Source organism: Pangasianodon hypophthalmus, chromosome 16 (genome assembly GCF_027358585.1).
Source record: "Pangasianodon hypophthalmus isolate fPanHyp1 chromosome 16, fPanHyp1.pri, whole genome shotgun sequence".
Lineage (NCBI taxonomy): Eukaryota > Metazoa > Chordata > Actinopteri > Siluriformes > Pangasiidae > Pangasianodon > Pangasianodon hypophthalmus.
Window position 1 is genome coordinate 9,939,501 of NC_069725.1, and position 20,526 is coordinate 9,960,026.

The 20,526-nt window shown below is 41.0% G+C and overlaps 1 protein-coding gene across 6 annotated transcripts in view; it reads left to right on the forward strand.

The window, feature by feature from the left end:
* Positions 1-513: 513 nt before the first annotated feature.
* Positions 514-20,526, forward strand: part of vps13d (vacuolar protein sorting 13 homolog D) — a 47,103-nt gene continuing 27,090 nt past the window's right edge. For 4 of the 6 annotated variants that reach the window (XM_053240854.1, XM_026920748.3, XM_053240857.1 and 1 more), the window contains exons 1-39: positions 514-1,107; positions 3,045-3,224; positions 3,317-3,394; positions 3,957-4,147; positions 4,239-4,319; positions 4,407-4,523; positions 4,607-4,711; positions 4,862-5,032; positions 5,170-5,270; positions 5,360-5,528; positions 6,061-6,162; positions 6,401-6,602; positions 6,750-6,932; positions 7,033-7,163; positions 7,262-7,328; positions 7,640-7,819; positions 7,919-8,049; positions 8,142-8,274; positions 8,396-10,630; positions 10,917-11,068; positions 11,197-12,261; positions 12,349-12,439; positions 12,529-12,655; positions 12,731-12,911; positions 13,777-14,001; positions 14,982-15,141; positions 15,241-15,454; positions 16,078-16,249; positions 16,497-16,612; positions 16,704-16,916; positions 17,040-17,311; positions 17,400-17,533; positions 17,647-17,802; positions 17,901-18,099; positions 18,196-18,270; positions 18,394-18,591; positions 18,786-18,875; positions 19,671-19,811; positions 19,935-20,060. In XM_053240854.1, the coding sequence (XP_053096829.1) occupies positions 3,128-3,224; positions 3,317-3,394; positions 3,957-4,147; positions 4,239-4,319; positions 4,407-4,523; positions 4,607-4,711; positions 4,862-5,032; positions 5,170-5,270; positions 5,360-5,528; positions 6,061-6,162; positions 6,401-6,602; positions 6,750-6,932; positions 7,033-7,163; positions 7,262-7,328; positions 7,640-7,819; positions 7,919-8,049; positions 8,142-8,274; positions 8,396-10,630; positions 10,917-11,068; positions 11,197-12,261; positions 12,349-12,439; positions 12,529-12,655; positions 12,731-12,911; positions 13,777-14,001; positions 14,982-15,141; positions 15,241-15,454; positions 16,078-16,249; positions 16,497-16,612; positions 16,704-16,916; positions 17,040-17,311; positions 17,400-17,533; positions 17,647-17,802; positions 17,901-18,099; positions 18,196-18,270; positions 18,394-18,591; positions 18,786-18,875; positions 19,671-19,811; positions 19,935-20,060 (8,581 nt within the window). In that variant the 5' untranslated portion in view covers positions 514-1,107; positions 3,045-3,127. The remainder of the gene's footprint in view (positions 1,108-3,044; positions 3,225-3,316; positions 3,395-3,956; positions 4,148-4,238; positions 4,320-4,406; positions 4,524-4,606; positions 4,712-4,861; positions 5,033-5,169; positions 5,271-5,359; positions 5,529-6,060; positions 6,163-6,400; positions 6,603-6,749; positions 6,933-7,032; positions 7,164-7,261; positions 7,329-7,639; positions 7,820-7,918; positions 8,050-8,141; positions 8,275-8,395; positions 10,631-10,916; positions 11,069-11,196; positions 12,262-12,348; positions 12,440-12,528; positions 12,656-12,730; positions 12,912-13,776; positions 14,002-14,981; positions 15,142-15,240; positions 15,455-16,077; positions 16,250-16,496; positions 16,613-16,703; positions 16,917-17,039; positions 17,312-17,399; positions 17,534-17,646; positions 17,803-17,900; positions 18,100-18,195; positions 18,271-18,393; positions 18,592-18,785; positions 18,876-19,670; positions 19,812-19,934; positions 20,061-20,526) is intronic. The other 2 variants (XM_053240856.1, XM_053240855.1) reach the window with 2 other exon arrangements.

Here is a 20,526-nt window from a genome sequence, read left to right on the forward strand (position 1 = left end):
AGTAAATACATTTTGATCAATCAATTATAATGCTATATAGTTTTTATGTATAGTTTTTAGGGATTATATATCATTGCTATCATTTGTTATACAGGCTATCACAATTGTTCCACTGTGTGTAATGCACCTTGAACTGCATCCAGCTGCTATTTCTACCTCCACTATCATGCAAATTGCAACTGAGCCTACCATTTCCACTACAGGTGTAATATTTGTATATTAGGATGGTAATTGTGTTGTCATGTCTGAGATGTGTGTGTGTGTGTGTGTTGAACGTATCAAGTTGTGACCAAACACCAAGAAAAGTCCCTAATACATGTAAATGTACTGTATAAGGCGAATAAAAATGATTCTGATTGATTCTGATTGTATAATCTCTTGTTGGTTTTAGCCTCCAGACACTAGATGGCTACATCACAATCACGTGGTTGGCAGAGGGGGGCGGGGTGGATGGGTGGGGGTGGGTTTGTTTTGGCACGTGACCGGAAGAGCACCGTTGGAACTTCGGTCGTTCCAGGAAGCTGGAAGCTCGTATAGGTCTGACATGTAACTGCTTGATAAACAGACAGCCACCAGGCGCTGTAATGTTCGCGGACAGCTTTGCGAGAACACATTTCGTAAAAGGAACACGCCAACCCCGGTGACGTTTACTCAAAGCACATTAGCACGTCGTTTGAGCTAGTTTTGTGTCATGGTTAAAAAGTTGCTGGTTGTTGGTTAACGAGCCATGCTAGCTAGCTGCGTGGCTAAATCCAGCTCGCCGTCTGTGCTGCCGCCTCTCAGCACATTCTCTCTGTCTCAGGGTCATTGCTGTGTTAGTGTGAGTTATTTCGGTTTCGTTTTCTGTCTCTGAAAACACAAAACCTGCTGTCTAATATGTGAAAACGAAGAGTGACGACCTAACGAATGCAGAACCTCTGCATGTCTTTCCCCACCGTTTCTGTTTTTAAAAAGGACTGCGTTTGTGTTTAAGGACAACTGCTGCTCTTTCCCTAAACTTTCTTTTCTCAGTGACACAGTGACAGTTGTGTGGATTAAACACTAAACCAAACTCCTTTCTTCTAAACTGCCTGCAGGACCTCTGTCCATGCTCGTCCCAATACAATGGTAAGTTAAGATGATAAGTTTGGATGTATATCAACAAAAGGCTGTAAAACACTGCCTTTAACTTGTACAGTTATCTGATCCTCCTCCATTTCCTCAGCTCTAGCTGGTTACCACTGCTGCTGTCAATAGCAAGTTTTTTGTCAAATGTGCACTTTTTGTTTCTCATAGTTCCAGATAGAGAGTGTAGACCAGGGCTCTCCAGTTATTCAGGTTCTGTTACTGGATTCCAGCACAGTTTGGTGATTTCACTGTGTTTAGACTCCCACTAAACCTGACACTTAACTGCACAAGACTCCAGCAGTCCAAGACCTAAAACCATTGTGAAACCATAGACCTTGTTTGGCTCACATTCTTTATTCACTGATATGCAGTATTTAATTTCATAAACACATGTGGTGTTGACAGAAATCATTTACTGCACATGGTACACAGCTTGTCTTCACGCATGTCGCCAGCACGTCTCTGACATTTCGCATAACACGGCTTGGTTATTGTGAGGAAGTCGGTATCGGGTATCAGCTGACACAATGCGTTCTTACATCTGTGTCAGACATAGAAGTGGAATCCGCGCCTCTGCCTTTTTTTTTTTCTTTTTCCTTAAGACCTGACCAGTAGTTAGGCTAAAGCTGTCTTTTTGATTTTCAGCATGATTTTGCTGGCGTAGAGGAAAATCGCACATCATAATGTCATTCTTCGACCATAATTTGAGATCAGTAGTATTAGAAAGCGTAATGTGATGTCCTCACCAGCAGCGGATTAAGTGTCATTGTGACCGAAGACAGCCAGCAACAAAGTTCTACCAGTGTCATCATTATTATTATTACTATTTTTATTATATATCAGAGTGTGACTGCTGCTATGACACTCATCTAATTGGAGGTTCATGCCACCCCATTACTGATTGATGATGTAGGCAGAACATATTCATTTTCTTTAATCATAGGTCTATCATCAGAGGATCTTCATGCTATAATCTGAACACAGTCTGTTATAGAATTTGGGCCAAGATTTTATTGGGATCATTTCATACAGTGTGATGAATAAAAGACAGCTGAAATTGCACAGTCTATAACCAGTTTAAATCACCCTTGTGGTGATATTTTTTGTTGCGTTTGCACAAGAAAAATGTGTTCTGTAACCCACCAGAGCGACTTCAGGAGCAGAGCAAACAAAAACTCTTTGTTTGTTGAATGTACAGCATTCACAGCAACTTGGCATATTGTCACAAGAAAAACAACCAACCTATGCAAATGTGCATCACATCCCACATGCTGTATATGACTATACAAAACAGTGTAAAGGAGCGAGTACAGAAAGGAAGGTGACAGTGTTTGAGTGCAGAATGTAAGTAATAAGCAGGATGGGTTTAAACTTTGTTACACATTTTTATTTTATGACTTCTACATTATCGAGTCAGTACAAAAACATTTTAGATTTCCAAACATTAGTTTTCCAGCACAAAGTTAAATGTTATAGAAGAATATTTGTATGTCAGTAAAGAAAGCAGCATATTACATAAGAGACCACTTTTCAGACAAAAAACATAATGAAGGCTGCTGGGTTTTGCTGCGAAAATAAGCAAGTGCAACAAAGTCTCCAGAAGAACTGTGGCTGCTTCTGCAAGATGCTCAGTAAAACTTACCAGCTGATTTCCTTATAAAACTGCACAAATTGTACCCGAGACTACTATTTTGTTTTAAAACAAAGGGCCTTCACACCAAATATTGACTTTGTTTCATTTATAACTGTTTACTGCTTCTTTATGGTAAATTTTTTAAATGTTGAAATATTGAATTTCATCATGTTTGAAGGCATCTTTGCTCTACAGCGTTTCTTTGCATGTGCCTAAGACTTTTACACACACACATACACATATACATACACTGAACATATATACAACTCTGAATCACATTAATATTTTGTTTCCTGTTTGCTAGACTGCAAATGCCTGGAGTGAGCATTGATTGTAAAGCTTCTATCTGTTGTCATCGAGCATCCCCTGCCACTTCTCCCTCTCACCATGTTAGAGGGACTTGTTGCCTGGGTACTTAACACATACCTGGGCAAATATGTCAGCAACCTTAACACTGATCAGCTCTCTGTTGCTCTTCTCAAAGGTAGGAGTGTTTTATATGTACACTTGTGTGGCATGCTGCTTGTGTCTGTAATTTAAATGGAGTGGAATGACTGGTGTTCATTTACATTTCAGGAGCAGTAGAGCTCGAGAATCTTCCTTTAAGGAAAGATGCACTCCGAGAGTTTGATCTGCCCTTTGAGGTCAAAGCAGGTGAGGGCTCACTTAACATTTCATGCATGTTATAAATATGCAGTTGATATATGTGAAGACAAAATATGTGCAGGTGTTTGTATTGTGATCTGTGGTGTCAATAATGGATTAAAGGAATTTGTGACATGCAACCACTTAAAATCAATTTTAGATGATCATGAATTTGACATTTGTTGTATTATTCTGAATATTAAAGAGCATTGGCTACATACAGAAGCGCAGGTAGCATTGCTGCCTCACAGCTCCAGGGTCTCCGGTTCAATCCTGAGCTCAGCTTGCTGTCTGTGTGCACTTTTGCATGTTCTCCCTATGTCTCTGTTGGCTTACTCTGCCAATAGGTGGATTGCCAATAGGTGGACTGACTATCCTAATTGTGAATTAGCAGGTGAATGTGTGCATACATGATGCCCTGTGAGGGACTGGCATCCCAGTTCGTGCCCAGTGTTCCCAGGATAAGCTCCGGGTCCACCACAACCCTGACCAGGCAGCGCTTACTGAAGATGAATGAATGACTACGTGCATATTGTAATAACACTTGTTTCACGTTTCTCATTTTGTGCAGGCTTCATTGGGAAGATTGTGCTTCAGATCCCCTTCTATCGCCCTCATAGTGATCCATGGGTCATCTCCATGTCTCAGCTGAACTTGATTATTGGCCCTGCCCGTCCCCAGGAATACGATGAGGCGCGAGAAAGGGAAGCAGAGCGAGAGCAGAAGAAACGGTTGCTCAAAACGTTGGAGGACAAATGGAAGGTAGAAACAGTAAACAAGACTAAATGCAAATCAACTGGTTTACCTGCTTTCAGAAAGAAGAGAAACTTCACAATCTGTCTTTGTCATTCAGAGTGAACGTGAGCAGAAGGGTGAGTCATACTGGTACTCAGTCACTGCATCTGTTGTCACCAGGATAGTGGAGAATATTGAGGTAAGCAATATCATGCATGTTTATGAGTTTCAATATATTGTCATTTAACTACAAATCCCAGCTCTGTGACCTCTCTCTGTGTTGTAGCTGAAGATTCAAGGCGTGCACCTAAGGTTTGAGGATGACTTCTCTAACCCAGAAAAGCCCTTTGCCTTTGGAGTTTGTATTAAGAATGTATCGGCACAGAACTCCTCCAAAGAACCGGTGAGATGAATAAATGTTAATAGATACACAAACAATAACACAGCTCCACAGATCCGACTAATATTACAATTCTCTGCTTATAGACGCAGAAGCTCATGCGGCAGAAGCAGCTGGAGATTGAGGAGTTCAGTGTGTACTGGGACACGCAGTGCACCATGCTCGGGGATCTTCCTCTGGCCGAAATACAGGTAGTGTGTTGGTAACATTTCCTGGGATTCTATGATGCTATAATAATTTTGTTTTAATAATTTAGTTACAGAAACTTTGCTGATTTGAAGATGTTGTTTTTATTATAATATAAATGCTCTTTCATCAAACTTTTCTTAAATCCCAAATAGGAAACTATGACCATGTGCATGCAGAGCAGGGAGCATCAGTATATATTTGAGCCAGTGTGTGCGTCTGTACTGCTGAGAAGAAATGCCTCAAAAGAACCGCTACGATCTCGTCACACGCCTCGCATCGAGGGCCAGGTGCAGCTGGAGCCCCTCTCGCTGCACCTTTCTCAGGTAATGCATGACACACACACACACTGTGACATTTTTAATGTCTTGTCTTGCATTTTTAAAGTGTTTCTAGAAAAACACTTGTTTTGACTCTTGTTAAAAGGTCTGTATGGATGATTTCGCTTAAATCTATCATACAGGTTCAGTATCAGCAGATAATGGCTTTCCTCAAGGAGCTTGACAGGCGAGAAAGGGAGATGCTTTTCCGCAAGTGGAGACCCAAAGTCCCTGTCTCAGAAAAGTAAGGCATATTACATTCAAGTTAAGAATGCAAGCCATTCTGGTAAATTTCTAATTGTAGCATTGTAAATGGTGGTGTGTTTGCTGTAGCTGCCGGCAGTGGTGGATGTTTGCCATAAGTGCTAACCTGGAAGACATCAGAGAGAAGCAGAGGCGGAATAACTGGGACTTTGCACTTCAGCGAGCCCGTGATGCCAAGCTCTACACAAAACTTTATGCACAGAGGCTTAAGGGAGTTCATCTGAGTCTACAGGAGGAGGTAAAATTCCCTAAATAGCAGTAGAAAGTGCTTGAAGGAGTGCTATATATACATATACATATATATTTATATATATTTATATTATATGCCAAAAGTTTTGTGTGAAATTGGTTTCTGCATGAATTGCTCTTAAATTGTGCTCTTATATTCAAGTTAGGATCATAATAATTTTTCTAATAATAATGACCTTGATTGTTTTAAATGATATTCAGAATTTTTTGGCAGTCTAAAATGTGCCTATTAATAAATGACCTTGATTGTTTTAAATGATATTCAAAATTTTTTGGGCAGTCTAAAATGTGCCAGGTTGCTAAATAATGTTTTTATTATTTATTATGATTTGAAAATCAGATCAAAATTTATCATAAGTCATTTTATTTCATTTATGAGTAATTTTTGTCAAGATTTTGTTCCTCAGCAGCTCACTGCAAAATATCGTTTTGTCATATATTAATGCTCTTTTATATGCAGTAACTCTAAATGGTTGTTATAGCTACAGAATTGAGGAGTGTTGTCTGTCTCTCATAAACAGAGTGAGCTTGAAAGGATTGAAGATGACCAGACCCTGGAGGAGTTGCAGATTCTCAGGGAAATCGTTCATGAATCCTTTCGAAAGCAGGAGGAAATTGCAGAGGTAAGCTCATATGACTTATTTCAATGCTGAAATGCATTAACTTCTAGAAACTTGCGGTGAGTATAGGAAATGTTTCAACATTTAACAAAGATGCTAAGTGTATACGATAACAATATTCCGAATCCCTGTTCTCCAGCCACAGCTTCTGTGTATGTTAGAGGCTAAAAACAATTCTGTACATCAACAATCAGTTACTGTTAACATTTCTTATTTTCTGTTTCCTGTATTGTGTTTTCAGAGTTTACGAGAGCCCATGTCAGAACCAGCAGCTTCTTCACCTTCTGGTTCCATTCCAAGAAGTGGCAGTTCTGGTATGATTCAGTACCTGCAGTCTTGGTTTCCTGGTTGGGGAGGTTGGTATGGAGGTGCTGAGAAAGGGCCCGATGGCCAGCCAGTGACAGATGAGCTCATGCCAGGAAGTAGCCAATGGGATATCCTGGGTGAGTTGTGATGCATTTATGTTTATATATAAACGGATGATATGAAACATAATATATTTACCATTTCAACATCTTTTTATCGTGGCTGTCTTTCAACAGCACAATAGATAGTGTAAATTTAATTTGAATCACTCCTGCTGTCTTCAGCTGAAACAGATGACCTCTTTGACCCATTGGAAGACTCTCAGACACTGAATACTTTTACTCGGAGGGATCACCTGTTTGCACGGCTGGATTTCTTCTTAGAGAATGCAACTGTCACTCTTGTCCAGGAAGACAAGTTGAATCGTTTATCCAATGAGAGTGGTGTTATTCAGTTGAAGTTTTCAGGTGTGGTCATTTCAACATCCTGGTTTAATTCTCTCAGCAAGAAAACCTTATCAAATATCTTTTTTTTCTAAAGTCGAATGCTTTGTTTTATGATTTACAGGAGTGAAGATTGGTGTTGAGTCTCTGCCCCGCTCGGAGTCGTCTTTATTTTCTGTAAAGCTTGGGGGGCTGTTTCTCACAGACCTCACCACCCAGGGATCTATTTTCCCTGTCTTGGTGTCACCAAAACCAGTAAAGTTCTCTAAGTTCTCATTATTATTTTTTCACTGAACCTGTCATTTTTTAGTGGTTCGAGGTTTAATTGTCCCATGCCCTCTCTTTATTTCTAGAGCACAGTTGCTGTCACTATCAATCAGCCATTTGCGCAGAGTAGTAGCACAGACAAAAGCAGCACCGGTAAGTGTCTCTGGAAAGGAAAAATCAAACAGTGTGAATGTTTTTAACAAATCAGTGAGTTATCAGTGGCTCAACAGAAGAGACGTAGCCCCATTTTCGAAGATTATGTAATAATTTATAACTGTCTAACAAAATTTTATGTATGACGTTTTGTATTAACAGATTAGATACAGATTTTAATATACCTTTAGCCTTTAACTTTGGGGAATTTTTCTGATAAATGCAATTACTATTAGGAAATGGTGTGTTCACTGACATTTGATAAATTTATGTGAAGCTTGTTAAGACATTTTCATATACATTTTGTCCAGATTCTGACACGAAATCTTCTGCATCACCTGTCTTTGAGATGATCTATGAGCGTAACCCTATAAGGAGCAGGTTTGAGAGGAGGCTGGAGGTCAATACCAGCCCCCTCAATATCTTCTATAATCCCCAAGCTATAAAGAAAGTGGCTGACTTTTTCTACAAGGGAAGAGTTCATACATCAGGTATTTGTTAACTGTCAGTTTCACTATTAGAACTTTCACTCTTAGTCACCACATATTTTGTTTAATATTTTGATGGTACTTTTTTTTTTCCCCCCTCAGGGTTTGGATATCAGTCAGAATTAGAGTTGAGGGTGGCTGATGCAGTAAGGAGACAATACAACAAGCTCAAAATACAGACCAAAGCTGAAATCCGGCAGACCATAGACCAGCTGCTAGTTGGAGAGTTCATAGTAAGATGTTTTAGCATGCACTATTGATTCTTAATGCCTGATAATACTGTGAGTTGAATTCATTTTGTTTGTTTCTCTTTTTTTAACTACAGGAGAATAGTAAGCGATGGACAATGAAATTGGATATATGTGCACCTCAGGTTATCTTTCCTGATGATTTTCAGTCCGAAGACCCCATGCTGGTGGTTGTTGATCTTGGTCGTATCCTTCTTACCAATTCCCAAGGTGATGAGTGTGCAGTCATGCTCATTTGACTACAGTGAACTTTCTGTTAAGTGTTCTTGCTTATTTATTAACAATGCTTTATATCTAATTATGTATCTTTGTTTTCTTCTTGTGCTTACAGAAGATTTGAAAACAAAGTCCAAAGTCTCTCAGTCAGAAGGAGACGAGTTCAGTGATGAGGAATATCAGACTCCACCAGCAACACCTCCTGGGTCTCCCCCTCCCGAACCAGAGACAGAGTATAAAGGGCAGGAGAAGACCTCTGATCTCTGTAGCCTTAAATCAATAGAGGGAGCTCAGTCCTTTGGCAGGATTCTGTATGAGAAGTATTCCTTATCATTTAATGACTTACAAATCATGGTTGGTCGCTACAAAGACAACTGGAAACGTCTACAGGAGAATGAAGTGGGGCCGACCCACGTAGTGGAGAAATTCAATGTGCTTTTACAGCTGGAGCAGAGGCTACGTTACACCTCAGATCCTCAGCTTCCTGGTGCAGTTCTCTCAGGTACCTTACCAGACCTCAAAATACACATCAACCTGGAGAAGTTGACTGCACTGAGAAGCTGCCTGGCTAGACTGGGTAGTCCAAGTGCAGATGAGGCCAATACGGGAGAGGCCATCAAATCACCTGAACCTTTAACGCTCCGTCATGAAAAGATTTTCGAGAGGGAAGACAGTCAAAGGGAGCTCCAGGAGTCTGACAAAAATCTCACCAAGAGTGTGATGACTCTTGAGCAACACACACGTGAGGTGCTTGTTGAGTCTAGGCTTCTCCTTGCAGAATTCAACATCAACTACATGCAGCTTGGTGTTGAAAGTGGAGGGCAGTATATATCTGTCCTCAAGGTGTTTGGAACAAATGCTCATTTTGTGAAACGGCCCTATGATGCTGAGGTTTCCCTCACAGTCCATGGACTTCTCCTGGTGGATACATTGCAGACGTATGGGTCTGATTTTGATCTGCTTGTGGCATCGCATAAGCACCTCAGTTTTGATGTGCCCACTGGCAGTCTAAGAGAGAGTCAGCCTACATCACCAGTATCACAAGATGGGAAATCTCCTGAGACCTCGGACTTGGGTGTGCCTTTTGAGAAAATATCTCCACTCAGTTCATTTTTTAGAGATCAGGAGGCTCTCATTAAATTGGAGTACCAGTTTGTCAGCTCAGACTGTCCATCAATGAATTTGGAAAGCTCCCTACAGGTTACCTCCATGCAGGTTAACAATTTGGATATTATTCTCAACCCTGAAACCATTGTAAAACTGCTCAGTTTTCTTCAGCAATCCTTTCCTAAAGAAGAAAGCACATGGACTCCTTCAGCACAGCAGATGCCATCACTGCCCAGTGAACAGGACAAAGAGGAGATCTATCAAGCTACTTATGATCAGAATAAGGAGTTAGCTGTAGAGATCCATAGGTTAAATCTGCTGCTTTTGCGAACAGTTTCAACTGGAACTGCCTTAGGTGGTGAAAAGCGGGGCATGAAAATTGCCACAGCCAGTATAAATGGGACAAAAGTCAACATATCAATGGGAAGTCGACTGGATGTCAATGGCTCACTAGGATGCATTCAGCTTGTAGATTTGACTCAAGAAGGTGGAAGAAGTCAATTTGTCGTGAGCATTGGAAATTTAGAAGATAGTACCTTTGTCGAAGGTCCTGTATTCCCTAGTTCTGCATTAATGCCAACTTCTGAGGCTTTAAATTTCCACTTTTTGGAAAAGTCTCAAGGGGAATGCTCTCTAGAGCTTCATATGGCATCCCTACACTACAATCACTCAGCCAAGTTCTTGAAAGAGCTCAGTCTTTCTGCCAGTGAGGTTGAAGACAACTTTCGCTCCATGCTTAAGACTGCTGCCACGAAAGTTTCAAATGTCCTGGCTACCAAAACAGCAGAATACAGTGGTATGGTGTCTCTCTTTGAGACCCCATCCAGGAGAGCCAGGGCTCAGAGTCAGTGCAATTGGCCAGTGGAATCCTTTGAAGACAATAATGATCCTGCTGATCTTGAGACAGAACCAAGTGTGGACTCCTTCCTAGTCAAGCTTATCCTAAACGTCAGTATAGAATCGCCTGTTGTGTCCATTCCTCGGAAACCTGGTCACCCAGAGCTTCTTGTTGGTCATCTTGGAAGCATTGCAATTCAGAACTTTGTTGCAGGGCAAGACTCTGAGCAGGAGAAATTGCAAGTTGAGGTTAAGGATATAAGGCTGTATTCTGTCAACACAAGTCACCTACTCCTGAGGAAAGGGTCCAACTCTAGTCAGTCTCCCTCTCATAAGACTGTGTTCAACCTAGATGAGCCACAGTTTACTCGCCATGACTTCTTTGAATATCTAAGTCGTGGAAAAGGTGAGAATGCATATAAGTGAACCTTCCTCTTTATGATACTGTATAACACTAAAAAAGGAGAGCTTTATTCTGAGGTCATATGTGTTCAATTTTGTTGTGACGTTATTACAGATCAACATTTGAGATTTGTATGTTGGTCAAGATACAGTAGCTGATTATTAAGTTTTATCTTTAGGATGACAACCAGTAACCATGCTAATAACAGATCTTGGAGATTTTTATTTATTTATTTGCCTTGCCTATTGGATTTTATAGCCCAGTATTTACTTTCTGTTCTCTATTTCAGCCTTTCACATTCTTAAAGACACCACCATCCAATTTACACTCGAGAAGGTTCCTGCAGTTGAAGGAACACAGTTCTCCTTTCAGTCATTTGATGAACTGTACCACAGTGCAGGATTACTTAGAGTTGAAGGCAAATTTGTTAATGCTGTTCAGGTAAGCAATTCTAAAAAGTGCAGTAGGCCTGTTTTGCTATGAAGTTCACATTTGTGTTGAAATGCCACGTTTGAAGTTGGCATTTTTAATGTTTTTTTTTCTTTCTTTGAATTTCTTTTTTCTTCTAGGTTTTTCTTTGTAAACCTGTCTATGAGCAGCTCCTCCAGACTCTAGATAATCTATCTTTAATTGAGGATGAGAAAGTAATTGCTCGTCAGCCTCCAACTCCGCCACCCCCTACACCCTCCTCTACCAAACCACATCACTTCCCGCAGGGTGGGTTGTTCCCCCGAGATCCCGCTCTTACCTTATCTTCAATATCATCCTCCCTCTCAACCCCTCTTCCTCTCCAGAATCACAGCTCTTCTGTCGAGCCTCGCTCTTTCACCCAGGTCAGAGCCACTTTCAAGGTGTCTGAGCTCCAGGTACAACTGAGCGCGGATCTTAGCCAAGGATCTCAGGACCTGGTTAGTCTGCGTTTCCAGGACCTCGAAGGAGAGTTCACTAAAGACCATCCTCACACTTTGTCAATCCAACTGGCGCTTCACTCTCTGCTAATGGAAGACCTTTTGGAGCAAAATCCTGATTCAAAGCACAAGCACCTCATGGTTTCCAGAGGTGCCCCCAAACCATCTACCTTCAACCCTAAAGAATACCTTTCCCAATCCTGCCCGTCAGCATCTAGTGCTATATATCCAGAAATGCCGCGCTCACTGCCAGCTCAAATGGAAGAAGCACAGAACGTCTTCCAGTTTTACCAGAGGCACCCAAGTACTCCTGCATCCACCCGGAAAAGTAAGAAGGACTCAGAATGCCCCAGCACCCCTCCCCCATCGCCTTCTCGCAATACGCCATCTCCTCACCCTCTGCCAGACTTGGATGACTCTTTGGTCCACATCAATGTGCTTCTGGTGGACAGACGGCATCCTGAATTTCAGACACGCTATGGCAGCATCGGTCGTAGTGTAGATGTAGACTTCAACTGTCTAGATGTTCTCATCACACTGCAAACCTGGGTTGTCATTCTGGACTTCTTCGGCATTGGTTCTACTGCCAACAACCATGCTGTGAAAGTGCCTAGTAGTTCTCCTCAACCTCTGTCCAACACTTCTCTTGCTGATTTAACAGACATGTTTCCTGAGAGTAATGAAGAAGAATCAGAGGAGAAGGTCAACACTAAGCTGGACCTGAAGGTAGGAAAGTAGTTATTAATGTTATGCAGCTGTGTTTGTAACATGGAAAATAAACATTTTTAATGAGACCTCTTTCTTCTGCCACAGGTTCATTCTTTGTCTCTAGTGTTGAATAAAAAGACCAATGAGCTTGCTAAAGCTAGTGTGTCAAAATTGTTTACACACTTAGAAATGATTGGTAAGTTTAGTTGTCTAATTAATATCATGTAGTAATTATATTCATCTGACTTCTGTTGTTAACATAATTTTTGCCTGACATTACTTTAGAGGGAGATCTTGCCTTGCAAGGACGTCTGGGTAGCTTGTCACTAAGTGACCTGACCCCACATGGAGATTTGTACAGGGAACGCTTCACAACACGGGGTGGAGAGGCACTCATTTTCAACATGCTCAAGTAATTTACTACTACATTCTGCACTTCACAATACGAATTTCTGTTAGAAACTGCTAATCGTGGTTCTTTGTGCAGGTATGGAGAACCTGACCCTTTCCTGGAACGGGAGTTTGATATGAAGGTGTCTCTGCAGATGGCTTCAGTGCAGTATGTACACACACAGCGTTTCCAAACTGAGGTGGTGGCTTTCATCCAGCACTTCACCCAGTTACAGGACGTTCTAGGCAGGCAGAGAGCGGCCGTGGAGGGTCAGGCGGTAAGCAAGTTTGTTTTATGTTAACCTTTGGACAGGGCATGTTTGAATGGTTTATTTTACACTTTTTGACCAGTGTTATTTTGTCTGAAAAATGACATTGTGTCACCGTGGCATTTTTCTAATCCTTATTAAAAATCTTTAGAGCATTGTAATGACGATCGGTATGGTTTCAGTAACTAGCTATTTCTTTGTGGTTTGTTAATTATCCTTGCATTTTGTTTGACATCACACTTTATAAATTCTGCCATTTTGAGGACTGAATACAGGACTGTGCCTGTGCTTCATTCAGAAGACTGCCCTAACACACTTGACTACATATGGTACAATACACCTTCAATAAGCAGCAGTGCAGTGGATCTTCACTATCATGATGCCTTGTAGCTATCTTAGTAAGCTATCTATGGGACATCTGGGAAGTTTATCTTGGCTGCAAGTATTGCTAACATTAGCAAAAGTTAGTAAGCCGATCTTGACTTATCCTTTCTATAATAACAAAGAGTGTTGTTTATTCTCTTTTAAAGTAAGTAAGTAATGGTGAGTTATTTTAGCCATCTTTCACATTTAAGTATGTTTGCAGTATACAATGAAGCCAGAAATTCAGTTCCAAATATGGTGATTGCAACAGAAAAATCATGTGACTGAAACACTAGGATAATTAGTAAAGTGCAGTATTCCTCCTCAACAACTATTACTTAGTTGCTTAATTACTGTGAATAAGATAAATAAAATAAATATGAGAAATAACTATTAAATACATGCTAATTTATTGTTGGCTGTGTGATTGGAGCTGAAAGGGTGGTTGAATACAGTCTTATTATTATACAGAGCATTATGTTGATGTTGTTGATTCTCCCTGGCTCTGTAGGTGCGTGAGCATCCACAGCGAGCCTCACGTGTGCTCTTGGACATTGAGGCAGGGGCTCCTGTCCTCCTGATCCCAGAAAGCTCTCACTCAAAGCGCCTCATAGTGGCCAACTTGGGCCAGCTCAAAGTGCGCAACAGCTTCCTGCCTGCAGGCACCCGTGGCACTTTTTCTCTCAAAGACAAGGTAGAGAAACTTACCATGGCACATACCTTTTTCCCATCTCTGGTGAGTCCTGCCACCCACTGGGAACATCTACACACACACACACACACACACACACACAAACAGGAATTCTACCACTCTACACCTGTTGCATTTATGTAGCATTTTCCCTCTGCAAGATTCAATAGGAGAATATTTTATTAGGTGGAAGTCTTATCTGTGAGGACTTTTGTGCTTTTTATTTTTACTGTTATTGTTATAGTCGCAGCCATCTGCAGAAAAAAAAGTGCTTCATAGATGCAGCCTCATCTTTCTGTGCATGATTACTAGCAGGATATTGGACAAGCTTTTAATGAAAATTTGTGGTGGTATAACTCACATGCATTTTATTTTATGTTTGTCATTTTATATTGGTTTAAGAAGTTAACATCAATGAATGAATTCATTTTATATTAAAAAGTAGTTCCTTTTATATACAAACATTTACTTTGTCATAACTTTTTTTCTTAAGAATTTGATTTTGCATGCTTATTCATACAAGGACCCATCACATTATAAGGTATTTGTCATTGGTGATTTTAAGTTTTGGCGTGTTTGCTTTGCATTGCATATTCCTATTAAATTACAGTTTTACTCCTTGGGTGGCATGTATTCATCTGCCTTTTTACTTCTAATCCGCTTCTCTGGGCACATATGTCTGAAAGCAGCTTCCTGGTGCACAGACATAATAGAATCAGGCATTTTGTGCTTGTTTTATCCTCTGAGCCACACTGTGGTCCTGGAGAACCCCTTGTACTGCACATTTTAGTCCTCTAGCACACCCATTTTAACTTGGCTGATTAGTTGAATCAGGTGTGCAGAGAGCAGAACAGGGGTCGCTCCAGAACCGGGGCTGGGACCTCTGAGCAATATTATAAGGTGTGATTGCGGTTTATTCTTTTGTGATTTCACAAACATTCTGTTAATCATTATTGTTCCTTATTTAGGCATTCACTACCGAACCCAACATGCCTGTTATGTTAATGCTCTTGTCTTTCCCAAAGGATCGTATGAAGAATGCTCGGCCTAATTCTGGGAAAGTGAGTGAGGAGGTGCCAGCAGACAGAGTCAAAGCCTCCAGCACCACTGCTTCTGGCTTTACCTTAAGCAGGCCTCAGCCAGCCATGGGACACAGCTCTAATTCAGATACACTTCCAAGTCCAGGTTAATATCTGTAAACATTTTGTGTTTGTGGCATGAATATAACATTCCACACTCTCGTTGTATGATGTGCTAGTTAAGCTGTGCTTTTTTTTCTTGTAGAGGATCACGTGTGTCTGCTGGACTGCATTGCCATGGATCTGCAGGAGATGGATTTATTTGCTGCAGAGCGGCTGCCCTGTGAACCGTGGGACAGCGGAGTGAAGCGCCTAGACACAGACCTGGTTTTCCCCTCCTATTCAGTGCGTAGGACTGGAGGCAGCCTGCTGAAGGAGCGCTGCCACCTTAAACTTAAAGTGGAACGCAACCTGGACAAGTAAGAGTGCACTTGATGATTGTTTTTTTAATCACTTGTCCTAATCACATTATGTCTGTTTTTAAGAAGCAGTCATTTTTCTTTAAAACAGACGTAATAAATACAAATCCTGAATTAGAAGTAGGTCCATTAATGGTCTGGTTTGCTTATATTACCAGAAAGGCTAGGTGATGTGGTATAGAAACTCTCGTATGTGAAAGAAAGAAAAAATCCAAATGACACCAGACATGACAGCTCCAAATGCATATGGATGACATGATTCTCTCAGATAACATTGTTCTTAGAAAACAGTTAACAACTGCCTTGCCCTGCACGGTCTCATGCTTTCCTACACACCTAGCCCAACTCATGAAGGGCTTACTGATTAACTAGTGAGAGATATCAGGTGTTTTTGGAATAAGAAGTTCCTGAAATTTTATTGATATTATAGATGTATAATTTTTGAGTCTTTCCCATTGAGAAAATATGATTAAACTTTGCTAAGCACCACATCACCTCCTCTTTTTTTGTCATCCCTTTTGATTTGTGTGTAGTAATGTTAACACATTGATGACAGCAAAACTATTATTATCTTTAGTCTGCGCTACTTTGGCTTTACTAGCAGTTTTTAAATTGTGTTTTAGGGAGCTGAGTCATGCAGTCCCCGACATGTCCATCCATGGCAGCCTGTCTTCTGTACACTGTTCCTTGGATCTGGAGAGGTACCAGCTGATTCGTGGCCTGCTCGAGCACAACCTGGGAGAGCCTGTGGAAGAGTTCCTCAGACCATACAACCTACAGGACCCCAGAACCTATGTAAGCTCCTGATGTTAAAATCTCCTGCTTGTTTGTTTTGTACTAGTAGACACTTTCTTACAAAGATTCTACACAGTGCTTTTCTTTAAACTGTATTTACAGACGGGTTATTTGTAGTTCCAACTGTTTTGTATGTAGGGATGTATAGTAAAGTGCTGGTGTTGAATTCTCACAGTCATGACTCACTATCAGGAGACTCATTTCCGTGGCTTCATGTCTTCTCCTCCTCTGCATTTCTCACTGACAGACGGTGCTGAGTGGTGATGTATATACAGGCTTCTCTTTCTTAGTTGACATGATGAATGTCAGTTTGGAGTTGCTGGATGGTCCCAAATCCTCTGGACATAAGCAGTCTTTGGCCAGGTATTTCGTTTACTCATATATTTCTGTATGTCAAGGGAATCATTTTATGGATTGCAGCAAAGATGAAGTGTCCTGTGTTTTTGCCCGATAGGTTCAACTTTATGAAATCCAAGTTGCTGTTTGAGAGCTTCTCTGATGGATCCAAGTCTGTGAACCTGGTGTCTCATTCACTCTTGGCCTACGACACGCGTTATAGTGAGTCCAACAAGGCCACAGAGGGAAAGCACAATGTATTCAACTGCATTCTGCAGCCCTCTAGAACAGGCTCCAATCGAGCTTCCCTGCAAATGGAGCTACATTACAGGTACTGTAACTTAATTTTAAATCATAAGTTAGTAATACATGATAAATGACTTGTAGATGCATGTAGCATCAGTCTTCCGAATTAGGCCCTGTTATAATTGCTTTTAATCTCATTGTCTCCTAGATCTACCCGGGATTCCTCATGTTTCACTGCGGTGCTAAACAACCTGCGAGTGTTCCTGATTTTTGACTGGCTTCAGCTAGTCAGGGATTTTCTGCGTATGCCAGAGGAGAAGGGGGCAGAACCTACCCGCCAGCGCTGGCCCAGCAGCGGCAGTGACCCAGGCACGACAGGCGCTGTCATGCCCAAAACTGTCAAGATTGGAGTAGTTACAAAACGCTCCACTGTTCCTGTCACCCAGGACAAATATCTGGAGGTTAAACTCAATGCTACTGGTAAATGTTTCTCAATGTTGTAATGTGTATTGCATTTCTTTGGTCAACCCTTTTGTCATAGTAGTAGGTGCGTGTCTGTTCTGAACAGGGACTGAATTTGTGGTTGTGGAAGACTCGTCATGTTCAGATACCAATGCCATCGTTCTGAAGGGCACTACTGTCCTTACCTACAAGCCTCGTCTTCTGGACAGACCATTCTCTGGCAGCTTGGCTGGAATTGAGGTGAATCATTTACCCTGGCATTGTAACCATTAGTACTGCATCAGGGCAAGTTTGCTAAAAGCGTGGTTAACGTTTGTTTAATCCTCGCTCCTTATCGATACCAATGTTTTCAGGTGTATTCCTGCCGGCTGGGCAGTGAGCAGGACACGGCACTGTCTATTATTGATCCTGTCAATGTGCAAGTTGAGCTGTGTGGCAGTCCCACTTATCAGAGCAGCTCAGGCCTGCTGGATGCCTTCAACATAGAAGATTTTCCTCCGCTGCTAGAGGTAAGAATACTCCCAAAATGATTCTTAAAATGTATATGTTTCTTTACCAGTCTTATTTCCTTCTTTTGGAATATTCTTGTTATGGCTTGCCTTCACAGATCCAGTTTCCTACTCTGGATATCCGGCTGTCTTACAACGATGTGCAGCTCTTTCTGGCTATTGCTAAGTCCATCCCCACTGGCTCACCAAGTGTTGCTGACCCTGCCTTTGACTCTCAGGCAGTTCAATCCACTGCAAGCCCAGAGACCAGCACCAAACCAAAAGACAGCTTCAGACATAGGACAGAAGCCCTAGTGGGTATGAAACTCAGAAGATTATGTTGTTGTGATTTTCAGAAATGTTTGAGAATTTTAAATCTTAATTTATTAAAGTGGTATTTTTATGTAATTTTAGAAAGTCAGCTAACACGTCTTCAGGATCTGGGATTCAGGAGGGAAGATTGCAGACGAGCTCTCATTCATTGCAAAGGTAAAATATTGTATTCTACTGAGTACACGGCATATAACATGCCTGTTACTTAATAACCTTAAAGATAATAACCTTTAAAGAAACATGGTGAGTAAAGTGACGTGTAAGATGGTGCTGCTGTAGGTCGGTTGGATCAGGCTGCCACATGGCTGCTAGAAAACGCAGAGAGCACTTCTGGCAGGGGCAGAGCTGACTCTGATTCAGGCTCCCACTCGGCTCCCTTTTTGTCTGGAGTGGAGGTCAAGGCCGAGAGTGTGTGCATCTGCTTCATTGATGACTGCTTGGACTGTGATGTCCCTCTGGCTGAACTCACCTTCTCACGTAAGATTACTCCTTTCCCAATAGAAAAACAAACTTGTTTATAATATTGTCAGAACAATGCAAGGAATGCAATTATGTCACATGCATTTACATAATTATTTCATTTATGCCTTTTCAGCTTGAATAATCATAATATTTAGAGAAAACATTTGGGATCATTTTTAAAAGTTTGTTTCCCCTTTGTGTTATTAAAGGGCTGTCTGTGCTGCAGAGGATTGGATCTACACAGGAAGGAAAAGCTAGTTTCACTCTGTCTGGAGATTACTACAACAGGGAGCTCTCGGGTAAGCTGGAGTTTTAAACAGAGTATAATGCCCCAGTATTATCCATTTACCCAGTCCATTTACTTATACTCCCAGTCAAAAGGTTTTGAACATGTGGAGTTTTTTAAGCTGCAGTTCCACTATTCACTATTAGCAATTAAACAGGGGAAAAAAAAAAGTGTTCCAATAAATATCTCATTCTTCGTATTTAAGAACTCATTCACTGCCCACTTTCAGATCCCTAAAAATGCCAAAATCAGATAGGCCTTTCTCCAACTAAAATAGACAATGCTTTCCCCCAGTAAAATAAAATAACAACCAACATTTCTCACTTTACTTATAAAAGCCCAAAATAGTTGACCTCTGGCATATCTCACTAATCTTTTGTAGTATAGCTCATCCCGATCATCTCACTCATATGAGGCAGGCCTGCTGTTAATCTTGAGGATTGCTCAGAACCCAGATGTTTTTTTTGATCACCTCTAAATGGTTTCAAATAACATTGGGCATGATGACTCTGTTATTGGTTTTAAATGTATTTTATTCTGCACTATCTGTAGTTCTTGGTTATATTTTTTCTTATTTATAGTAATTCATTCATTGTGAATGGAATGAATTAAATGAATTATTAATAAGTATTAATTATTAGATATTATCTGTTATAAATATTAATTATTAATGCTTTATCAATAACGCTTTATAATATTAATAATCATAATAATTAGTATTATTGCGTAAAAGGCATAATTAGGCATTCATTTGGAAAGTAAAGCAGAGGTGACATGAAGGTGTGTCTGTCTGTATGCGTGTATGCAGGCTGGGAGCCATTTATCGAGCCCTGGCCCTGTGTCCTAAGCTGGCAGCAGCAAGCGGCAGGCCGGCTCCATCCTTCTCGCCTGAAATTGGGAGTACAAGCCAAGCAGAGACTAGACATGAACATCACCTCCGTCTTACTCGGTAGCCAGTCTGGGTCAAGCACCTTATACATCTGCCTTCTTTTCTCTAACTGTTTACCTTCATATTTATGAGTGGTGTGAGGTTTTTCTCACCCTGCTGTGGGCCTGTCGTTCTGACACACAGACCAGTACAGCACCACCAAGACTTCATGGTTAGCAGACTACTGTAAGGAAGACGAGCAGTCGCCACAGTCCTCCTCCTCCTTGTCTTGGATGGGCTCCTCTGTAGACCCCCCCACTTTTGGACAGAGTAAGTAGCAGGCATGCGTTTAAACTTGACTCAGAGTGAAGGCTGGAAAACATTCTGTACACGTTATCTTACTGGGAAATACATCATCTCTTGCTTTTTCCCGAGTGTTTTAAAGGAGTTTTTTCTTGCCACTGCCGCCCTCGGGTCTAGCCTGCATTTTTGTAAAACTGCTTTGTGATGACTCTTAAAAGCGACATAAATAAGTTGAATTGCAACATTCCACCCCAAATTGAAAATATCTCTATTAACAGAGTTTTACTTGAGTGTTGATTAGATGCTTCAGTGTGTTAAAGTTAAATAGGATTGACTTACAAAACATTCATAATGAATGAAGGTTTCAATTACTGTAATTAAAGTTCTGAAATTTACATACACAGCCTTTTCTTCTCTTAGTACTCCTGGTCTACATCACCCTTGCATGTCTCTTTCTATGTGTCCTAACTTGCATGTCTGTTTCTCTCTTCTT